At 40.7% G+C, this 22,396-nt stretch overlaps 1 protein-coding gene across 1 annotated transcript in view; it reads left to right on the top strand.

Moving 5' to 3' along the window:
• Window positions 1-903: 903 nt before the first annotated feature.
• The window catches only part of Tnrc6b (trinucleotide repeat containing adaptor 6B), a 69,312-nt gene continuing 47,819 nt past the window's right edge, over window positions 904-22,396 (top strand). Inside the window, 3 exon segments of the mRNA XM_042055722.1 lie at window positions 904-977; window positions 7,672-7,759; window positions 13,805-13,826. Coding sequence (XP_041911656.1) covers window positions 904-977; window positions 7,672-7,759; window positions 13,805-13,826 — 184 coding nt within the window.

Here is a 22,396-nt window from a genome sequence, read left to right as displayed (position 1 = left end):
AGCAAGCACAGGAAAGTGTGAGAGTATCAACAGGGTGCTGGCTCTGGCAAAGTAAGCCCGTAAACAGACGCCAGGATCTTACTAGTCTTGTCACTTCTCCTTCTCCTTTGCTTTCTTCTTTCTCTACTCCTCTTTTCCTTCCCTCCTAAGCTCACAGTGTTGCCCAGGCTCTCCCCAAACTCCGGGACCCCAATGTGCTCCTGCTCCCCAAACGGCTAGACTGTTGGCACACCATTGTGCTCTCCCATAGGATTCTCCATTTAGATCTCTGTTCAGATGCCACTGCCTCAGCATTAGCAGCAAATGTCTCACATTGCCTGTCCCTTCACCAGCTTTATTCATGGCATTTGTCATGACTTCCTGGCATTGTGTTTCCTGTCCTTTGTCTAGGATGTCAGCACTCTGAAGACAGGGACTGTCTCTTTTGCTTACTGTTATGGGTCAGTAACTGTGCGTCACAGTCATGAAGTGTACTTATTAGATTTTATCCTGTACTTTTGAAGCTTCCCTCTGCCCCACCCCAAGACAGGGTTTCTTTGTAGCCCTGGCTGTTGCGGAATCTGTTCTGTAGACCAGGCTGGCCTCGAACTCAGAGATCTACCTGCCTCTGCCTCTCTGAGTGCTGGGATTAAATGTGCCACTACTGTTGGGTTTGAAAGCCTTGTTCACTCCTTATTGTTTTTTTTTTTTTTTCAGCTTGAACCCAGGGTTTGCATGTGCCAGGCAAGTGCTCTATCACTGAATTATACACACACACACACACACACCTCTAGTGTTTATTCTTTCTTCGAAAGGTAATTACATGGAACCCCTCCTATGTTCTCAGTACCTGTATGAGGCAAGTGACAAGAAGAGTCAGGCTGATAGCTCCTCCATACCCATCCATGTACTGAAGTGTGCAGGATGCTCGGGACAAGGCCTGCTATAGGAGATCTCAGTATTGATACTCACTGGGAGAGGCAGCCTTTTGGTTGGAGGTGGGGCTACTTCAGGGTTTTGTGAGCATGATTCTGTGTCCAGTGTAGGAAGATGTATATGCCATCTGATTTTACAATGCTTTTATTCTGAGAGCACTCCTTTCTTATCTTGCCCCTTGATACTTGTTATTCCCTGTGTAGAGTGCTCTCTTGCTATCCACAGGGACCAAAGGTTCCTAGGCCACCTTATCCGAGGCCTTTCCCAGCCATGCCATTCTCTATCAGTTCGCCCTGCCCTGTCGCCACCTGAAACATTTCTTTTTGGCGCTTATTTCGTTGTAGACACTATTTGTTCCCTCTTCCCTCAGCAAACTGAAGTTTGGCTTTGTTTCTAACTTGTCCCAATGCTTGAGAAGGTGCCTGGCTCATGCTAGAAACACCTAGTGTTTGTTAAAGAACAAGATCCATTTCCAGGCCTCATGTGTAAAACACAGAGAGGACTTCCTAAGCCACATTCCTAACAAGACCAGGTACACTACAGAAGGCTGTGTGTTGGCCCTGAGGCTAATGATGATATAGTGTCTACCTTAACACATGTACAACAGTTGTATTGTGTACAGAAGAGAGCAAATTTCTTTGGAATTTGAGTTGGTAAGGAAGATTTCATTGAAGCAAGTGGGTGTGAGAGCTGGAATTGGACAGTGAACAATAAAAGGGAGGGTGGGTTTTTTTTTTGTTTGTTTTTTGGTGGTGGTAAAGTGTGCAGAATGGATGAATAGGGAAGTAGAGGTTGTATTTGCCCCCTGAGTGCCAGCACTGGGGAGTTGTAGTCCAGATCAGCTGTTGTTAGCTTTCTCCTGCTTGTTGTCAGGCCACAGGAGCCTTTGGGCGGGTTTTCAGGAATGTCTGCTTCGTTGCTCTTCAGTATTGTGAACTTTCATGCAGAGCAGGATTCTTCCTGTGCTACAGCTCAGACATTATTGGATGTTTTCGTTTTTATTCAAGTACTGACTTTTATATGTGTGGGGGGGGCGTATATGGTTAGCCTCAGGAGTTATTTATTCCTCAGGAGCCATCCAGTTTGGTTTAAGAAACCTTGAGCTTGCCAATTAGGCTAGGCTGTTTCTAGCCAGTCCTAGGAACACACATGAAGATTTGAAGTATATATCACCACACTTAGCATTTTTCCTCCTCCTTTTCCCTTCCTCCTCCTCCTTTTCCCTTCCTCCTCCTCCTCTTCTTTTTTCTTCCTAAGACAAGTTTTCTCTGTGTAGCCCTAACTGTCCTGGAACTTACTTTGTAGACCAGACTGTCCTCAAACTCACAGAGATCTGCCTCCACGTGCAGGGATTAAAGGCATGTACCACCGTGCATGGCCTTATATATGTTTTTTAAAACAAATAATACATTTTAGTTTGTGTGTTTGTGTGTAAAGGTGTGTGGGTTAGAGGACAGCTTGCAAGGGTAGGGTCTCTACTTTCACAGTGTGCTCCCAGGGATCAGCCACAGCTTGTCACATTTGACAGCTGTGCCTTTTACACACTAAGACAGCTTACCAACCAGAATTACCATTCACAAAAGTTTTCTTTCAACTGATAACTATTACAAAAATGATGAATAGTGCTGGTTTTCCCTTTGGGGTCTCTTGTAGTTTGGGGCTATAGTTGTAACTCAGTGTAGAACCTGTGGTTGGCATGCAGGAGGCCTTGAAGTCTATGCTCAGTGTGATAAGAGGGGCCAGAGGGAATATAGTTTGACTTCTTACCTTTCTAGATTTATTCTGGATTGTAATGTCTATTCCCTGTTGTATCTTCTTGTTTGCCTACATATACTTTAGTTCTTTCAGTACTAACAAATGAAAGCAGAAATGACACAGATTAGCCTCCTACAGAGGCAAGTGCTGGTACCTAGTAGTAAACCCTGCTCCTAGCCAATGGCCGTTCACCTTTTATGTCCAGACCCACACGAAAGAGATGTGTGCAGAACATTGGGGTAAACAGATGAGAGTCCCTGGGGGCTGTGAGGGATTTGAAGGGCCCTTGATTCCATATATATTTGGAAACTGAGTCACCTGTGGACACTATTGCCTAGCAAGTTGTGGGAACTCAGTAAATACAGTCTGCTAAATTGATTTGGTAGCAGTTAGGAAGGGAAGAGATAGGTACAAAAGAAACATCCACCTGTCCTTCATACTTAGAAACTGTGGGTGGTTAAGGGGAACTCACCTGCCCCCCCCCCCTCTTTCCTTCCTTCCTTTGTTAGTTTGCACACTTGGTAAAGTTTTTATTTTGGGGGGGGGGGGGAGTTTCGAGACAGGGTTTTTCTGTGCAATACTCCTGGCTGTTCTGGAACTTACTATGTAGACCAGGCTGGCCTCGAACCCACAGAGATCCACCTATCTCTGCCTCCCAAGTACTGGGATTAAAGGTATGTGCCACCACTGCCCGACTATTTTTTTTTAATGTGCCTGAGTGTTTTGCCTGCATGTGTGTCTGTGTGAGAGTGTCAGATCCCCTGGAACCGGAGTTACAAACAGTTGTGAGCTGTTGTATAGGTGCTGAGACATAAATTTGAGTCCTCTGAGAAAGCAGCCAGTGCTCTTAACTGCCCCAACTTTGGTAAAAGTTTTAATATGTCGATTTTAATGAGTACATTTGTATCAGCAGTTTTCAAGCCTGGCTACGTGTTAGAACACTTGGGAGGGGGTGGTTTAAAGAAATCCCTAGCGATCTTATGTCACGGAGCTGGAATGCTGCCTGGGCAGTAGTTTTGTGTTTGTTGTTTAGGGTAACAGTCTTGAATTTAGAGTTCAAATCTGTATGGTTTTGAAAAGTCTTTGTTGTTGTTGTTGTTGTTTTCCTGAGTTGTTTTGAGAATGAGCCACTGACCTGGTACTCATGCACATGCAGCTCTTTCACTAGTGCAGTAGACTTTTTTTTGGCAAACAGAACATTCTCCTGTACTCCTGCAGTATGACCGCCAGAAGCAAAGATCTAATCCTGCACGGTGCTTCACACCTGTAATTACAGTTCTCCAGAGGTGGAGGCAGGAGAATTACCTTGAATTTGAGGCCAGGCTGGGCTGCTACAGTGAGACTCTGCTTCAAAATAAACCAAAACAAAATGCAAAGTCAATATTGGTTCCTTGCTGCCATTGACTCTTCTGTCCCTATTGAAGGCAATCCCTCCCATTATTGCCTTCTAACTGCAGCTTTTCGAGCCTTTGTAGCAAAGGGACTTCCTATGGTTTTGGTGTTAGCTCCTCAGTTTCCCTTTACTCACAGCAGGTTTTCAAGTTTTCCGTGACTTTGACCTGGGAAGCTTTCCAACCTTTTGTTTTGTAGTTTGCTTCTTAGCTTTCAGGGTGCCATTGTCTGATAGGAAGCCCCATGGTGATGATGATAGCAGGTGATGGAGCACTTGGTTGAGGTTCTGTCTCCCAGCCTACTCTTCCCCTTCAAAAACTGAAAAGTATTTTGTGGGTAGGTGCTTTTAAACTCTTTGAATGTTCCATTCACCTCTCATAATTTATTCATTTCTTATTTCTCCTTTGTGTTTTACAAATTTACATACTGATTTATAACCTTTTAGCAATACTTACAGTGATCTTATGTCATCCCATATATTAGAATCCCCTTCAATCTGTCTTCTAATTTAAGGATTTCTACTTTGTGGCAGGCAGTTTGTTTTCATAGTAAGCGTCCCTGGACCTAACCCCTCCAATTAGCGTTTTGGTTCCTCCCCTCAAATAACTGTGGTTCTTTTAGTAAAGAATGGTAATTAAAAGCTCCAAGTCTGTGTGCTAAGTAGGCTCATTATTATTTTTGAGTATTCCTTGTTTTGTAGCCTCATAGTTATAGATACACAGAGGGAGGGTGTGAGAAGGGAGAGAATAGGTACATGTATATGTTGTGTCTATGTTTATTGAAAACAAAGAGTACTTGCTGATAACCAATTTAGATCCAACTCCATGTGTTTGTTCTTCCCCCATTGTATTTTTTGTAGCTCCTTTTTGTTGAGGCTGAGAAATCTGGCTGCTGTCTTACTGCCCCTCTTTATTGCCGCCCTTCTGCATGCAGGTGCCTTCCCGTTGCCGCTAGAGTGGGTGTCCTCCTCACTCTGCTTGGGCTCTGAGTCAGCACAGGGATCTTTTAGAGCGCCCAAAATGATATTTCTGTGCAGTTAGGTAGGAAACACCTAAATTAAGAGGCAAGTCTTACACCGTTTGATTCAAGCAAGTCAGGTGGGCTTTTAAATACAATTTGGCAAATAAAAATTCCCTAAGAAGGTGAAAAGTAAAAAGACATAAATTCGACTGAGATGCTGTTGAAAAACAAAAAGGAAAGAAAAACGGAGAAAGCAAAGCTTGTGTCCTAGAAAGCTTTGAAAAGTATTTGCTTTGGAAAGAAGTATCCTTCTATTTGAGCATGAATTTCACTCTCTTCCCTGAATTACCTGTTTATAGGAAAGAGTTCAAAAAGTTAGTTGTTTTTTGAGAATGTATCTCATTAAAACCTTTTATTTTAGTGTGGCATTTTTCATATAAATTTAATTTTGGAAATTTTATACTTAGGATGACTAACTAAGTTATTATCCTAGTTAGAAATGGTAACATGCTTTTTCAAAGCACCAAATATTTAAGCAGGAGATGTTCAGACTATGGCTGTTCCTCTTCTGTAGCCAGTTTCACTCTAAAATGTGGAAACTAAGTTGTGGTGACAGGGAATCTCATCCTCTCCTTCTGTTTGATGAGAGGAAGAATGGCATCGCTAAAGCCAACTGTAACAGGGACTGGGCCACACCCATCCGTTCCAGTTTTTAAAAAATTTATTATAATTTGATGCATATAGATGTTTTTTCTGTGTATATATTTGTGCATTATATGAGTAGTGCCTGGTGCCCAGGAAGGCCAGAAAAGGGCATTGGTTGTGAGTTGTCAAATGGGTGCTGGGAATCAAACTCATGTCCTCTTCAAAAAAGCAGCTAGTGCTCTTAAGCCCTGAACTCTTTGTCCAGCACTGACTGAACTGTACTGCTGCAGATTCACATACACAGCACACACAGTCCCAGCTGGGGAAAACCATCATTGGACCTAAGGGAGCTCAAGAAAAGTTTGCCTTTGGTTGTATTTTCATATGAAAGTTACATTTGGAGTTTGAGTTTTGCATATAAAACTTGTGTATTTATGTCCAGCAGTATAGGAGAAAAAGTCTGATATTTGTGTATGTGGATTTAGTGATAGTTTACAGTAAAGTAAATAGTTTTTTTTTTAAATACTGTTTTGCTTTGTGGGTTGTTTTTGATGAAGTGTCACTATGTAGCCAATGGTAGCTTATAACTCAACAATCCCCCTCACTCCACTTCCCAAAGCATCCCACATGGTGGGATTGCCCACTGCCATGTCTGATGTAGAAAATTCTTGTTTTCTATGGGTAAAAATACTTATTGCCACTGGGCAGTGGTAGTGCATGCCTTTAATCCCAGCAGAGACAAGCAGATTTCTGTTAGTTTGAGGCCAGCCTGGTCTACAGTGCGAGTTCCAGGACAGGCTCCGAAGCTACAGAAAAACCCTATCTTGAAAAAACAAAAACAAAAAAAAAAAAAACTGGTTACCTTTGCTTTGTGTAGTTGAATGCATTTGACTAGATCCTCCTTCTTCCCTAGACCAGAGTCCCTCTGGAACTCTTTTTTTTTTTTTTTTTTTTTTTTGTGGGTTTGCCATTTGCAAACTTGTTTGTTTCTTAGTTGTTTCTTTCATCTTTTTTATCTTGGTCATTTTCTAGATGATTTCTGTGAAGCCATGAATTGATATGTCATTTCCTAAAATCCTAACTGCCATAGTTAGAATAAATGTTACATTTCAGAGTTACTTTGAATTTGTAATATAAATTGTATAATCTTAAGATTTAGCACAATTCCTCAGCTGGAGGTCTTTAATGTGTATTGTTTTTTTCTGCTGAGTGGAACAGATTGACCTGATTTGTATTTGTAGGAAAAAGATGTGGTTATGAATCCACCCAACAGAGACCACTTTGATTTCTAGGACTCTTAGTACCTTCCTTAAAAACACAAATAGTGGGGTTGAGGAGATAGCTGGGGAGTTCAGATACTCAGCACTTGTGGTTTCTTTTGTTGGAGTTGGGGGTGAGACAGGGTCTGTCTGTACAGCTCTGGCTGTCCTGGAACTCACTGTGTAGACCAAACTGGCCTCAAACTCACAGGGATCTACTTCCCAAGTGCTGGGATTAAAGGCATGCGCCACTACCACCACCATCAGGCTCACTTATGTTTTTGTTTTTTCAAAAAAAAAGAAAGAAAAGAGCCAGGTTGGTGGTACACACCTATAATCTCAGCTCTAGGGCAGGGGGTTAGGGATCAGAGGCAGGTGGATCCATGGGGTTTATCAACCACTCAGTCTACTAGAAACAGCAAGCTATAGGTTCAGTCTCAAATAAAAATTGAGGTGGAAGGGTTTGAAGGATGGCTCAGTAGCTAAGAATGCTTGCTGCTCTTCCAGAGGACCCAGGTCAGTTCCTAGCACTCATAGCCATCTGTAACTCCTGCTCCTGAGACCCGACATCCTTCTCTGGCCTCCTCAGGTACCAGGCACACAGAGAGTACAGACAAAACATCTATGTCCCTAAAATAAAATGAAATTTAAAAAAAAGAAAAGGCAGAGTGATGGAGGAAGAAACCCATGGCTCTATGGTGTGTGGATGTACTGTGTAACCTTTCTGGTGTTACTTCTTTTACAGAGAGAAGGAGCAAGAAAGGGAAGAACAGTTAATGGAAGACAAGAAAAGGAAGAAAGAGGATAAAAAGAAAAAAGAAGCCACTCAGAAGGTGAGTTCGGCATTTAGGTCTATCATTTGCCAGTGCTCCCTAATTAGTGACTGCCTTACTTGAATACCTACCCAAGATACTAGTTTATTTGAAAGTAGAAAACTGTTTGAGGTTCATACATATTACTATACAGTGAATGACTAATAGTGCTTCAGCTTATTGTATGAAAACATTAGTAAACAATATTAAAGTCCCAACTTGTGTTTTACTAGCTGAATCATAATTTAGTATCCATCTTCAATCCAAATTTATAGACAAACTTTTTTTTTTCTCTTTCTCTCTTGGAGACAGGGTTTCTCTGTGTAGCTTTGGGGCATGTCCTGGAACTCGCTTTGTAGATCAGGCTGGCCTTGAACTCACAGAAATCTGCCTGCCTCTGCTTCCCAAGTGCTGGGACTAAAGGCATGTGCCACCACTATCTAACTAGACAAACTTTTTAAAACTTGCTTGAGTATGCCCTATTTTTTTTTTAAATTTATTTTTGCCTGTCCCTGGCACTCTAGTTTAGGAAATTTTATTTTATAATGTCCCATCAGTGAACTGTCCTGGGAGCACGTGTTGAGAGGCAGGAAGATGCTCAGTTTGAGGTTATCCTGGGCTACATAGTAAGTTTCAGACCAGTCAGAGCTGCATAGTGTGACCCTGTCTCAGAAACGCTGAAAAAGAAATGGTATCTTGCACAGTCCCTTGGAGAATAGAGCATTACATAGCTACGAGGAATGTGCTTGGAGAGAAGAGACAGAGCTGACAGCTGTCAGGTCTTCGCTGAAAACGTTTGTCTGATGGGACTGTTGGAAGCCGAGAGTGGTGAGAACGCCCTGGCAGGCGCAGCCTTTTACTTCAGAGCATTGCTCCTACCCCAGCACACAGACTATCCCTGCCTGGTCGGGCTTTTCCCTTCTTCACTGTTCCTGTAGAAACGTGGATCGTGGGCCCTGGCTATTCAGGGTTGCTGTGGTTCTTTTTCTGAAGACAAGATTTGCTGGCCAGGTCTTGTATGGTTACATGGAGATTTGGGAAGCAGGACCTCACTGAGGTCAGTCAGCATGAGGGTCCCTACTGGTTTTAAAGCTAAGTTTGTAGAGGTATTATAAACTTTTAGAGGTTCAGAGAGAACTGTTCACAAAGAACAGTAAAGACCATCAGACCTAATGGGAAGCAGAAGAGCCACGTTGCAAGTTTTCCCAGAATCACTGAGGATGCGTGCCCTAAAATTTCGTTATTTGAAGTCATATTTAAATAGAACATTTGTGAGGAACAGCATTTGAAAAATCTTGGAAAGACTTTCTGAATTGGGTTGCAGATAACCTTGGTGTGTCAAGTGTATGAATGTAATTCATTCTTTATGACTTAATTAAAAGGAACAGGCAGTTATTATTTAGTACTGTATCAGACTGCTGTGTGATTTAAAGTTTTGTCTGCTTTTAATGGTATTTCTGTCATGTTGATAGTGGTACATCTTTTATCATATCTTCATGCTGTCAGAGTACTTACTGCCAATCTTAGCCTATCAGAATTACCTGCAATTCTAGAATAAAGAGTATGAATTTTAAAAAGCAGATGAGCTTGGTGTGGTGATGTACACCTATAATCCCACTATTTCAAAGGTGGGGGCAAAATGATTAGAAATTGAAGGTGTTCCTCAGCTACATAAAGAGTTAGTTCTATGCCAAGTGGGTTACATAAAAACTGTCTCACAAAAGAGCGCGAGCGCACTTTGAATGTAGAGCCACCTTCCCTGTCAGTGGGCAGGTGCACTAGTGTTAGTATATTGGTTCTGTTGCCCTGTAGCCTTTGAGCTCCTGCCCTGGACCTTGCTGACACCCCACCATCACTCAAAACGAACAAAAGAACTCAAGTGGAATAATGAGATTGAACTTAGAGAGAACTTTCTCCCTCCAGGTCCACACGTTTTTATTTTTTATTGAGCTATATATTTTTTTCTGCTCCCCTCCCCTTCTACCCTCCCCCATGATCCCCATGCTCACAATTTACTCAGGAGATCTTGTCTTTTTTACACATTTCGTCTACTAAATTGGTTCAGAATTTCACAGTTTAGGAACAGAGTTAATAGGCTGGACACCAAGGATCTGAATGGGGCTGTGACTAGATGACAAGTAGACAGTGACTGTTTCAGAGAGCATATACTCCATCTTCATGCTGAACATCGATGTTTGTTTGTTTCAGAGAGCATATACTCCATCTTCATGCTGAACATCGATGTTTGTTACATTAAAAATATTAACATCTCGTGTTTGTAAATCAAATACACATCTGCAGACTTTTATTATGTATTCTACAAATAGGAAATTTATTTGAAATAAAGGAGAATCTGGTTACATTGGAAAGTGAATTGGGATTATTTACACAAAGTGTGTAGTTTATACAGCTAGACAATCTTCCCCAAGTGCATGCATCTACATTAAAGACCAATTAAGAAATACTGACAGGGGCTGGAGAGATGGCTCAGTGGTTAGGAGCACTGTCTGCTCTTCCAGAGGAGCCAGATTCAATTCCCAGCACCCATATGGCAACGCCCAACTGTCTGTAACTCCTGTTCCAGGGGATCCAATGCCCTCATACAGACATATGTACAGGCAAAACACCAATGTACGTAAAATAAAAATAAATTAAAAAAGAAATAATGACAAAGATAATAATAACCTTAAATTTGAAGCAATTAATCATGACTAAAATAAAAATTTTTGTTGGTCATGGTGGCGCCTGCCTGTAACCCCAATTCTTGGGTCTAGGCAAAAGTATTAGAAAGAAGTTCAAGGTCAGCCAGGGCTGCCAAAAAGAAAGAAAAAACATTTCAGATCAGCTAACAAAGTCTAGGCTGACACTTTGTCTTTGACAACATTTTATTATGCTGAACCACTGTATAATTTGATAATTAAATTCCAATTTAGCAATTTTAAGGAAAGAGCACAAAGCTTACCATGTGATTGCTTTAGTGGTCCCAGCATTATTGTAAAGACAGCTAGAAGTCATAAAATGTGCTCTGGAAGAAAAAATTGTAGAGAATATGCCAGAAATTCTATTCTGTGGTTGCTAGTTGGCTTCCACATCTTTCTTGTTTTCCTCATAATTTTGTAACCACCTCTTTGTGTCTGTCTTCCTCTTTAAACTAGGTATACATTTCCTGAAATTTATATTATTTATTTATTTTTAAAGATTGATTGATTGATTGATTGATGATTGATTATACAGCATTCCTTCCATGTATGCTTGCATGCCAGCAGGGAGCACCAGATCTCATTATAGATGGCTGTGAGCCAACATGTGGTTGCTGGGAATTGAACTCAGGAACTCTGGAAGAGCACTCAGTGTTCTTAACTATTGAGGCATCTCTCCAGCCCCTAATATTTATATTTATATCAGCAACATTCATGTGTTTGGGACCCAGTAGTTGCTCAGAATGTTTGTCGAGTGATGGAATGCTCAAGAATGGGTGGTAGTGGGCTGACTGTGTAACTTGGTGGAAGAGTGTTCTGGGTTCCATCCTAGCACTGCAGGGAGAAGAAGAATGAATGATGCCAGTGTAATGTTATTAAAACATTGACTTTCATTTAGGGCTAAAATTAAATTTCTTCCACACAGAAATTAAACACGAACCTCTTTCCACTGTTTTCAGTGGCAGTTTGCTCTTTCCAGAACCATCCCTGAGTAAACCATGTTGAATTCCCATTCACGAGAGAGGTGTAAAGAAGGACTCCATTCATTCATTAGGCTGATGCTGCGAAAGGATCATTGTGTAATGTTGGCAGGACATGGACTCTGACTGTCCAGCTTTCCAACATCTGAGAATTGGCTGTTGTAACAGCACCCACATTATAAGACATATTCAACATGATTTAGATTTGCTGCTTAAAACTGGGGGAAGTATGACTTTTATTCAACTGATCTTCAAAGTGGCATTCCAAGAAATAGTTACAATGGAATAAAACCTAAATTGCCATCAGGAATTGGTGTGTGAATCAAACCATTCATTCTTGGATAATTGGGGACTGTAGAAAAATGTACAAGGGCTTTTCACTAGAATTGAGACTAAGCAATTAGTAGTGGAGAGCAGGTTCATTTTAAGACACTTTTCCACAGATTTCCGTGTAGTGCAATTAGCCTGTCCTTTAATACAGAAATGTAAGAAGAGCTCCAGGGAGTCCTAAGAATAGAGTGTGTAGGTCAGATTCAGAGTCTTAAGTGTGCTAGGATCTATTTGCGGGCTGGTTAGCTACCAGACATGCACTTCAAAGATGACCATGTTTTCATGAATAGCAGTAAACTGGAATGATTACCAGCCATACATGTCTTTTAAAGATAATTGTAACATTCATTTTTAAATTAATTAACCATTCATTTAATTACATTTTGGGTAATATTTGAAAGTATACAAAACAGTGCCTAAATGAAAATATACTTCCTTTTTATATATGAGTTTATCTCTCACCATAGTTTATGTTTAATATATTTTTGGTTTGGGGAATTTCAGACATGCATACAATATATATTTTAACTATATTTACTACTCCCATTCCTCTCCCAACTCCTCCCAAATCCACCCCATCAGCAACTCCCAATATCCTGTCCTCTTCATTTGTTTGTTTGTTTGTTTTTTGAAACAGGGTTTCTCTGTACATTTTTTTAAATAACCCACTGATTGTAATTTGTGCTGCTCATGTAGTCCAGGGTGTGGGGCCTTCTACTACTATGCCCAGTAAAGCCAGACCAGGGGCCTAACCCTTAAAGAAAGCTTTTTCTGCCTCAGAAGCCATCAGCTGTCAGTAGATCCTCAGTTAAAGGTGGGGCTTCGAGATCCCTTCCCCCTTCATGCAGGATTGTAAACTGGGTTGATTGTGTGCTGGTCTTTTCTAACTGCTGTGAATTCATGAGTGCAATGGTCCAGATCTTTTTTGGTCCTACCTTCTTCTAGCTCGTACTGTCTTCCTGCCCCCTCTTCCTCTGTGGTCCTGAGTTTTGGAGCTTAGCATTCATTTTTAATAACTTCTTTCAGAGTCAGATAGTCAGTGTGAAAGTGCTTTAGCAAATTGACAGTTTGGAAAAGTAGGTCAGATATGGTACTAACAATGAAATGTATCTGTGGCTAGGATTCTGGCTTACTTGCTTTGGGATGTTTTTCTTTTGTGGCCCTTTTGTGGTTTTGCTTTTATATTACAGGAAGTATATGATGAATGTCGCTGTGTCATTGTGCCCCCACTCCACACTGCTCTGTAGCAATATCAGAAGTAGTTTACCTCTGTCTTATAAAGATTTCCAGCACGACCCCACAAGTCCATTGCTATATTTAATTATCCATCATTTTAGGCTTTTCCATAGACTCTTACTTATTGAAGTACTTTTAACAAAGCACTCATAAATTTTGCTCAAAATTTGCATAATTCAGTCTTATAGTCTGCTTTATAACTTTGATAATGATAGCAGATATCAGTTGAACATTGGCGTGGTTATCTGATGTAACCCTTACCAAAACCCTGCTAGGGGAAATGCCTATTTCCACCAGGTAAATGGGTAATTGAGATCATACAGGCTTGGTTTCAAATCTTCCTTGCAACCATGATTTCTGATTTCAGGATGAGCCAGCCTATCATGCTTTTTAAGTTGGAGTGCAAAGGTATTTGAGTTCATACTTAGGTAAAATCTTTTTGTGGTAATTTAGTTTCTGGCCACATCTGTTGGATTTTCTGGAATTAGAGCAATCAGAATGGCTAACTAGTCCCAGTACATCATTCAACAAGTAGAAAGGTTTTTTTTAAAGTTGTTGTTTGGTTTTGGTTTTTGTTTGTTTGTTTTAAATTTAGATTTCCTTCAAATTCTAGTTGTGTCAGTATGACTAAACATATAGATATAACTTCTAGAAAGATGTCCAAATTGACTCACAGCTGTTTTGGATTTCAACTGAGGCTGGATACTGTGTATTCTGACAACTTAAATTGCCTGCGTTAAAAGCGTTAAAATGGTCTTACAACACAGTACTGAATTGAAAAAGCAAATTTTATTTACTTATATCTGTTATTTATTTTGCAGGTCACGGAACAAAAAACCAAAGGTAAGATTTTTATTCTCTTTTTGTGTTTAGATTTCACGATGCTGCTGACTCAGCCTGCAATCCACTCAGCAGAGAGTGGGCACACTGATTAAGGTGGGTTGTTTGCAGTCACCGAAGAGCAGCAATGACAAAAAGCACTCAGAATTGTGCTTCTAGTTGGCCTTACTTTTTAGGGAGCAAAAGAGTAAATACTTTGTTTTAACAGTGTGTGAATCATGATTTTGAACTAAACTCTTTCAGAACTTTCAGTAGAAAGTGACAAACTACCAACTCCTAGTTTTACATGACAGTTGCTGAGAGCACTTACCCATCTTGGTGCATTAAATGCATTGTATCTGAAACTGGAATGTCACATCTAGAATGTTCAACAGCCTTCTGAACTGGAGCCTGGACTGTGATTTTTAAGATACCAAATTTTGAATGAGTTAACTCTGAAAAAAAAATCTGATGTGTTGCAAACAAAAGCAAATGACCCTTAGGTCATTCTCAGTCTGATACTGCCTTCCTCTGTAGTTCTTTCTGCTCTTCTGATTCTAATTATGTAGTTTTGTTTAATAATGGTCATTGTTGGATAGCAGGCCTTAATAGTGGGAGAGAGAATTCCTTGAGATAATGCTTATTTTGAGCACTTAAACATGTGGTTCTCATTTAAGTGTATATTAAAATAGTTGACCTACTTGTCAAATTATATGCACCCAGGCTGCTGCTAGACCTTGTCTTATCTAGGCTGGAGCTCTTAGAGATGTACCTTGAAGTGTTCATGCAGCCTCAGAACATGAAAACCATTGACCTGGATTTTTTTAAAAAAATTCATACAAGGGTTGGAGACTTGGATTTGGCAAGAGTCCCTTTAATGGTGAGGTAATTTGAGTTCAGTTTGGTTTGGTTGGTCAGTTTGGTCAGTTTGATGACTAACAGGCAAAAACATGCCACTTAATGATCAGTTTTCATAGATGTTTTATCTAAAGATAGCTTTCTTAGGAAACATAATTATGAAAAGTAAATTCTCAAATAAATACATATTAATCTATTATATTTCTAATCAAAGAAGACTATGTCCTGGGCCTTTGTTGTGAATAGAAAGTAAATTGTGAGACTCTGCTATTATAATTATCTTAATTGGTTAGGAGAATAGTGTTCTTCCCCTTGTCCAATTCAGCCATTTCCGAACCCACAAGTAGGCTTTCTTCTAGAAAAATCCATCAAATATGTATTTTTCCTAAGCCTATTTAGAAGTATACTTTGTGAATGGATTTGGGGAACAGAACATTTATCAGACTTTGCGGGGGGGGGGGAGGGGAAGGGAGTCTCAGTATATAGCGATAGCTAAACTGAACTTCATGATGTTGACCAAGCTGGCCTTGACCTTGCAATGATCCTCCTGCCTCTGCCTCCTGGGTGCTGGAATTACAGGCATGTGCTATTGACTTTATGAAAGGGCTTTTGCAGTGGTTATCAGGTGAGAAAATTGATGTTTTCCTGATAAGCCAGACTCTGTGTTAGTAGAACATAAAGAATATGGTAGAAGCCAGCTTCTGCTTCTATCCTATAGATAAACAAAGTCCACTAGGCATTCTTTCTCCAAATGGTAATAATAATACCAGGTCTGTTCGCAACACTATATTCTGTCTTCTGCCAAAGTCTTAAAAATCAAGCTTTCCTTCCTATGCACCCTTCTACTTGAGTCTTTTTCATACCTACTGCAGGTGAATCGTACTTCCCTGTCTCCTCACTCTTCCTGCTCCCTCAATCGGAAAATCAAGTCAGATAAGCCCTAAAGGGAGATAAGGGCCTAGCTTGGGTCTCCAAGGGATTTAATTCTTAGAACCAGAGAGAAGACAGGAAGTTTAAAAATGCATATACATATGTAATATGTATATTCCTATTTCTTTTTGAGGTGTGTCAGACTCACTAGTCTTGCTAGGTTTGTTCCATTTCATGATCAAGTCTTTGTCTTTGTTGGGCATTCTCCACCTCATTCTTTTGCCTGAGCTGACATTTCTGGTTCCTGTTCCTCTCCCCAATGACAGTTATCTTCTTAAGCAATCTGCCCTTAACTCTGAATCTACTCTTTTCCCAGCAGAGAAAAAAGAAAAGACTGTGTTGGTGCCAAGTCTGGGTTGTACAAGGACTGAAGTAAGATTTTTCTGTATTTCAGAAAAACAGTGTATTGGTTGTATGGTCTTCCTTTATCATCCATCATTAAAAATAGTATGGCGAGAATCCCAGAAAGGAGGGTAGGACAGGGATTTCAGCTAGTCCTCTGAGGACATGGGCTAGCTATGCCTACTCAGCTAAAAAGAAGAAAAAGCACTTAGGCAAAAATTTAGATACTCTTTTGTGGATATTAAATAAACACAAAACTGTTTGTAAAATCAGCACCAGGTCAGATTTAACTAAGTGAAATTTCACAGGGAAAAGGGTAAGGCTAGGGTTAAAAGCCCAATTACACAAACTACATAATAGCAGAATTTGGCCGTAACAATTGCTATAGGATGGTGATTGCCTTAATGAGAGCTATCAGTATAGAATGAAATGACTGGTTTCTAAACACTAGCATGGCCTTCAGCCGCTAGAAAGTATCCAGAGTGGGAATTGCAGGTCTGCAGACATCAGTATGGAAGGGGAAGCCTCATGGACCACGCACAGTTTAGGTCAGGCTGGCCAGGAATTTATCACTTCAGGCAGATTTAAATAATGTGGGGTTGTTTAGTTTCCATGTCTTCCTAACTGAGGACCCTCAGGTAGGGCTCTGGTTGCTAAGATTGAACATGTCCACAGTAAATATCTGCTTTTTTCTAGTGAGGCTTAGGGTGAATCAAAGAAGTGGGAGAAAGTGGATCAGTTTTTAAATGTTGTGGTTCAAAGTACTAAATTATAACATTGCCCCATACCCCATCGGCACACATCTGAAGGAAAGCATTTCCCATAACCATATCTGGGGTTGTGGGTCATTTACTACACTGACTTCTGAGTTTATTCTAGGAAACATAATATAGTGAGTGCATGTCAATGGCTCAGATAGACCACCAACAAGGTCCCCTCATTGTAGAGGCACCTGTGTGCTCTAATAGGTGGTAACATTTGTTTAGAAATGGAGCTAGGGCCGGGCGGTGGTGGCGCACGCCTTTAATCCTAGCCCTCGGGAGGCAGAGGCAGGCGGATCTCTGTGAGTTCGAGACCAGCCTGGTCTACAAGAGCTAGTTCCAGGACAGGCTCCAAAACCACAGAGAAACCCTGTCTCGAAAAATCAAAAAAAAAAAAAAAAAAAAAAAAAAAAAAAAAAAAAAAAAGAAAGAAAGAAAGAAATGGAGCTAGGGCCAGTGAGATGAATCATTGGGTGAAATTGTTTGCTATTCAAGCCTGATGATCAGGGTTCAATCCCTAGGTCTATAGTGGAAAAAGAAAAACACTCAGAAATTGTCCTCTGATCTCTACACATTTTGTAGCATGTATACACCTGTCTTATCTCTCATGCATAAATATTATGCACACATAAATAAATGAATAAAACAGGGAGATGGAGAGGGAATTAGCTGTCTCTAAGATGAGTGATTATGAGCTGTTATGAAACATGCACTCAGATAAGCGAGCCCCGAGTTCTCATGTGGGAGGGAGTGAGGGTGGACAGCACCTGGGTAAAACAGTGGTGGAAAAGAGGAGCTCAGCGTGGGGTTCCTAGGTAATGGTGTGTGTTTGGGATGAGGACAGATGGAGTCTTAAACACCTCTAGGCTGGAGCACAAGTTTGGTGATAACTTCACAATCCTAGGGCTGGGAGTCAAGTTTGAAGGGAGCAGAGAGGATAAAAGAGACCTAAGTTGGAGATAAAGGAAATAAAGTTACACAGTGATAATTAAAGCCTCTGCAGAAGAGTTTAATTCTCCACAGCTCAGTGTGAGAAGTAGGCAGCCCCATCTATTTGTTATAGGTAGATGGAGACAATTAACCACTGCAAGTGTCCTCAGGTCACTCATACAATGACCTAAATGTGCACACGCTTATGCACAAGCACGCGTGCGCGCACACACACACAAATATATGTAATTAAAAAAAAAACAACTTAAAAGATGTAATCTCAGTGTTTGGTGTGGTGATTTATACCTGTAATCTCACCTAGATTTGAGACTGAGGCAGGAAGATCATCATGAGCTGGAGGCTAGTCTGAATAAAACTGCAGAATTCCCAAGTGAGGGAGTGTGTCTATACATGCTCGCATAGCTAATTGCCAAACTAAATGCCCTTTTGGAATTATAATTAAAAGGATGGTCAAAGCAGGGGCTGCTCCTATGTCCTACAAGCCAAATCTGACCTGCTTATTTTTATACTGCCTGTGAGCAAAGAGAGTTCTTTAAATTCTTTTTTTTTTTTTTTTTTTTTTTTTTTTTTTTTTTTTTTTGGTTTTTGATTTTTTGAGACAGGGTTTCTCTGTAGCTTTGGAGCCTGTCCTGGAACTAGCTCTTGTAGACCAGGCTGGTCTCGAACTCACAGAGATCCGTCTGCCTCTGCCTCCCGAGTGCTGGGATTAAAGGCGTACGCCACCACCCCTGGCTAGTTCTTTAAATTCTTAAGTTGATTCAAAGAACAATGTCTGTGAGAATGTAAAATTCCTGACTCACTGTCCTTGAATAAATCCTTACTAAAGCACAGGCATAGTCTATGGCTACTTTCACTCTTCTATACACACTTGAGTTGCTGAAGCTAAAACCTTATGCCCAGTGAAACCTAAATATTTACTGTTTAACCCTTGCTCCACAGTATGGAGGACTCCAAAGGAAAATGAGGAAGAACTGAAGAGTTACCAGAGTAAATTCAAAAGAACCAGTAGTCAGGAGCTCCAGGCATGATGACAAGTGCCCAGTGCCCTCTAGACTGGCAGTGAAGATCCTGGTGACTGGAGGAGGAAGATGTTGGATGCAGAAGCCAGTGTGTGTTAGTGGAAAGTGAAGAAGTAGAGATAAAGGTGGAGGTCACTGAGGATCACACGGTGTGGGTTAAGTCACCTGTGCATGAGACAGTCTTCGAGATTTTAAGTCGTTAACCTAAAGTAGAATATTTTCTATGACTTTAACTGCTTTAGTTTAGTTTAATTTTGTTTTTGTTTTATTGGGTATTGCATCTAGAGTCTTTTACTCACCACAGAACTACATCCCTAGCCCTTTTACGAACATTTCTAGGTGAGGTCTGTGTGTGTGTGTTTGGTCCTGTTAAAATGAAGGAAGTGGTAGCTTGTATTGGTTCTGTGCACTTGCTGGGTCTATTGTGTAAATGTACAATTCAGAAGCTTGTCAAGTTCAAACATTTCGTAAAGAACTCTTCCTAGAAAAAAAGGCACCTTGCTGATGCTTTCAAAAATGAGGCTAATTAGAAGCTGAAACTGCAAACTAAGAATGTTGTAAGTTAAGAGAGTAGAAAGGGGGACGATTCAGTCAATAGGGTATGTGATTTCTAAAGTACATTATAGAAATGAGAAAATAGGACACAGTATTCTACAGTGTTTTCTTTTCTATGAGACAGAGTCTGTGTTTATTTGAAGCACAGATCTTTGGTTGTTGTTTTGGTAGGATTGAACCAACCAGAGTTGAGCTAGGCAGTCACATCAGCCCTAAAGCATATGTAGGCTTTCTCTAGCAAAGAAACTGAGACCTTGAGGCTTTTGAATCCCAGCACCAAATAAACCTGGTTCAAAGGCTAGAGTAGATCATTTTAGAACTATTTATGCTTCAGCCTACAAATCATTGACATTGAGAAGAAAGGCCTGGCAGGCACCTCTCTGAGACCTGACACTCCAGAAGTACACTAATTCTGATGTCTTAGCTTTGTACTTGAAGAATCTGTAAAAATGTTTGTGCTCCCGCCTAACAGTTCCTCCAGTAGATGTCAAGAGTTTTGCTTGCCTTTCAAACTTAATTTATCATGTATGTATATGCAGTCAGAGGATAGTTTGCAGGAGTCATCTCATTCCATTGTGTGGGTGCCATGTATTTTAGGCTTGGTTGCAAACACCCCTACCCACTAAGCCATCTTGCTGTCCCTTATTTAAAGTTCATAAAGAAGTGTAATAAAGAAAAAAAAATCAGCTAGGCGGTGGTGGTGGTGCATGCCTTTAATCCCAGCACTAAGGAGGCAGAGTGTTGCTTTCTTTTTTAATTATTGCTACCTTTTAAGCTAAGGCTATCCTAGTCAGCAGCTGCAACCCCTCGCTACCACACAAGAGCCTCAGCCTGAGAAAATTGTTTCCTCAGGTACCTACTCTTTCAAAGCTACAAAAGGAACTTACCTAAATCTCTGTCCTAAAGAACTCAAGATTCAAAGGTTGAGTCAAAGGTTGAGGTAGAATTCTGCTCCCCAGAGAGGTTGAATAGCAAGCAGTTCACCTTGTGTCTCCCCAGAGGTTCTCATGCGTCTCCTTACCTTATAAACCTTCTCCACCTGGCTCCTCCCTACAGCTTCTAGTCAGCTAGTTGCTGACGCAGACTCCTCACCGCAGGTGAATTTTATTTAATCAAACATATCTTTGCATCCTTAAACAAATGTTCATAGCATAAAACAAAAGTAACACACCTTAAAATAATATTCTACAACAGCAGAGGCAGGTGGATCTCTGTGAGTTCCAGGACAGCCAGGACTACATAGAGAAACCATGTCTTGAACAAAAAAAAGAAAGAAAGAAAAGAAAAAGAAGAAAAATCTGGCCATGCCCTCCAGCACAGTTAGCTTTTCTAGCTAAGTCCTGGAATTTTCAGCAGCTGGGCTCCAGAGACAGCACCATGTCAGATGAGAAATAATGGAGCTGTGTTCTCATCACATCTGTCCTGTCTTTGGTATGACCATGAGAAAATGCCGCAAGGGGGTTATACAAGGACTTTTGTACAGGGTACAGCACCAGGGTTTTGGGTTCAAGCAACTGTATACTATAAAGTTAGTCAGACCCTTCTCAGCTGAGGCTGCTCTGTCGTTGTCTCATTTAAGAGAACAAGTTAAGGCATGTGGGCAACCTGGTTAAATTAGAGTAGAGATCCTAACCCAATTGTAGAAGAGCAGCCTCACAACTAGCTGGGAAAATGCACCTAGCTTTATTCTCGTAAGAGCAACGAAGATTAGTACGGCATGTGGGATATTCCAGAAACAAATATTTCATTTAATAGTTTATTTGTCCAATGTCTCCTATAGGTTCTGCAGAGAGCACCATGTTAATATTAGACAATGACTGGTTTAGTTTTTTATTCTGCTCATCACATTACAGCCACCACCCTTTTACCAGGAGGCCAGTACTATCTTGTGATTGGCTAAGAATAGATATATGAGTTGCCTGGAACTTACTTTAGCCAACTATTCTTTTCTCCTGTCACTCACAGTATTCAGTAATGTCCAGTGGTGGCTAGTCTGGGCCCCCGTTTTCTGATGATGTATCTCTCTTCTTATAAAGGAGCCAGCTAAATGGCAACATGCTGGCCCAGCATCATTTCAGCAGTCAAAGCAATACTGCTACAAGGATGGTTGGCAGGGGTTTGGACCTCAGATTAATTTCTGTAGTACTATCAACCTCTTTGTGGGGGGCAGATTTTCTTGGGAGAAAGTGAATGGTCTTTTTTTTCAAAAAGGTGTTTGACACTATTGTTCAAGAATAAGCACTGCGTTTATCAAAAGAATAAGAAGAAATACAGAGTTGTGGTCTTTTGCTAGTATAAAGACAGGCATAGGAGCAGGTCCAGCAGGGGTAGTAATTTCATGGTTGCTGTGCATATTTCTATGCTGTTTAACATTTTATATCAATAAAAAAGCTAAAACAGATTTTCTAAAATAAAAGCTAAAAGATTTCTAATGTTCCTGTTATGTAAACAGTCACCAATAAGCCTTTGCATCCAGGTGGCTGTAGGAACCAAAGGCAAGTGGAATTTTGTGATTCTCTAGGTCTGTAGTTCTCTGTAGGTGCCTCTCCTACAGGGAGGAAAAGAATGATGGTTTTTATTCTTGAGGGATTTACGGCCAGTGAGAGAGAGACCAGATGTAGTCACTACATTGCAGGAACATGGGTAAAGCGTGCTCCACTTGTCGGGAGCTTCAGAAAAGTTCACAGAGGTCTTCAAAGAGTGGGTTGATTGTCCTCAAGGTAGCTCAGGGAGTTGCTGCCAAGCCTGACAACCTAAGTTCCAGTCCTGGAACCCATATGATAGAAAGACCCACCTCCCTCTAATTGTCCTTTGGCTTCCACTTGCTTACCATAACATGTGTACACACAGAATAAGTAAATGTAAATAATAAATTTCCTTTCCTTGAGAAATTGGAGGAAGGGAAGGTCTTGGGCTACTGAGGACTTAGGCACAACCATTTCTACCTTCCAGGATTTGGTGAAGTGAGTGATTCCCCACTTAATTGATAGAATGTACTCTTTTTGATTCTTTGTTACTGTCACCTGCTGCCGCCACTCCTGCTTAGTAAAGTAAACATCTTGGCAGGAATTTGAAAAGGCAGTCCCTTCAGAACAGAGCGATAGATTTGCCTTGTTAGAATAGTCTTCTGTGAACTTTCTTAAAAACAGACTTTAGAAAAACAGATTTAATTTCAAAG

The sequence above is a fragment of the Arvicola amphibius genome, chromosome 9, assembly GCF_903992535.2.
Source record: "Arvicola amphibius chromosome 9, mArvAmp1.2, whole genome shotgun sequence".
NCBI lineage: Eukaryota > Metazoa > Chordata > Mammalia > Rodentia > Cricetidae > Arvicola > Arvicola amphibius.
The sequence above is the reverse complement of the archived record's forward strand: the minus strand, read 5'-3'. Positions and strand labels throughout refer to the sequence as shown.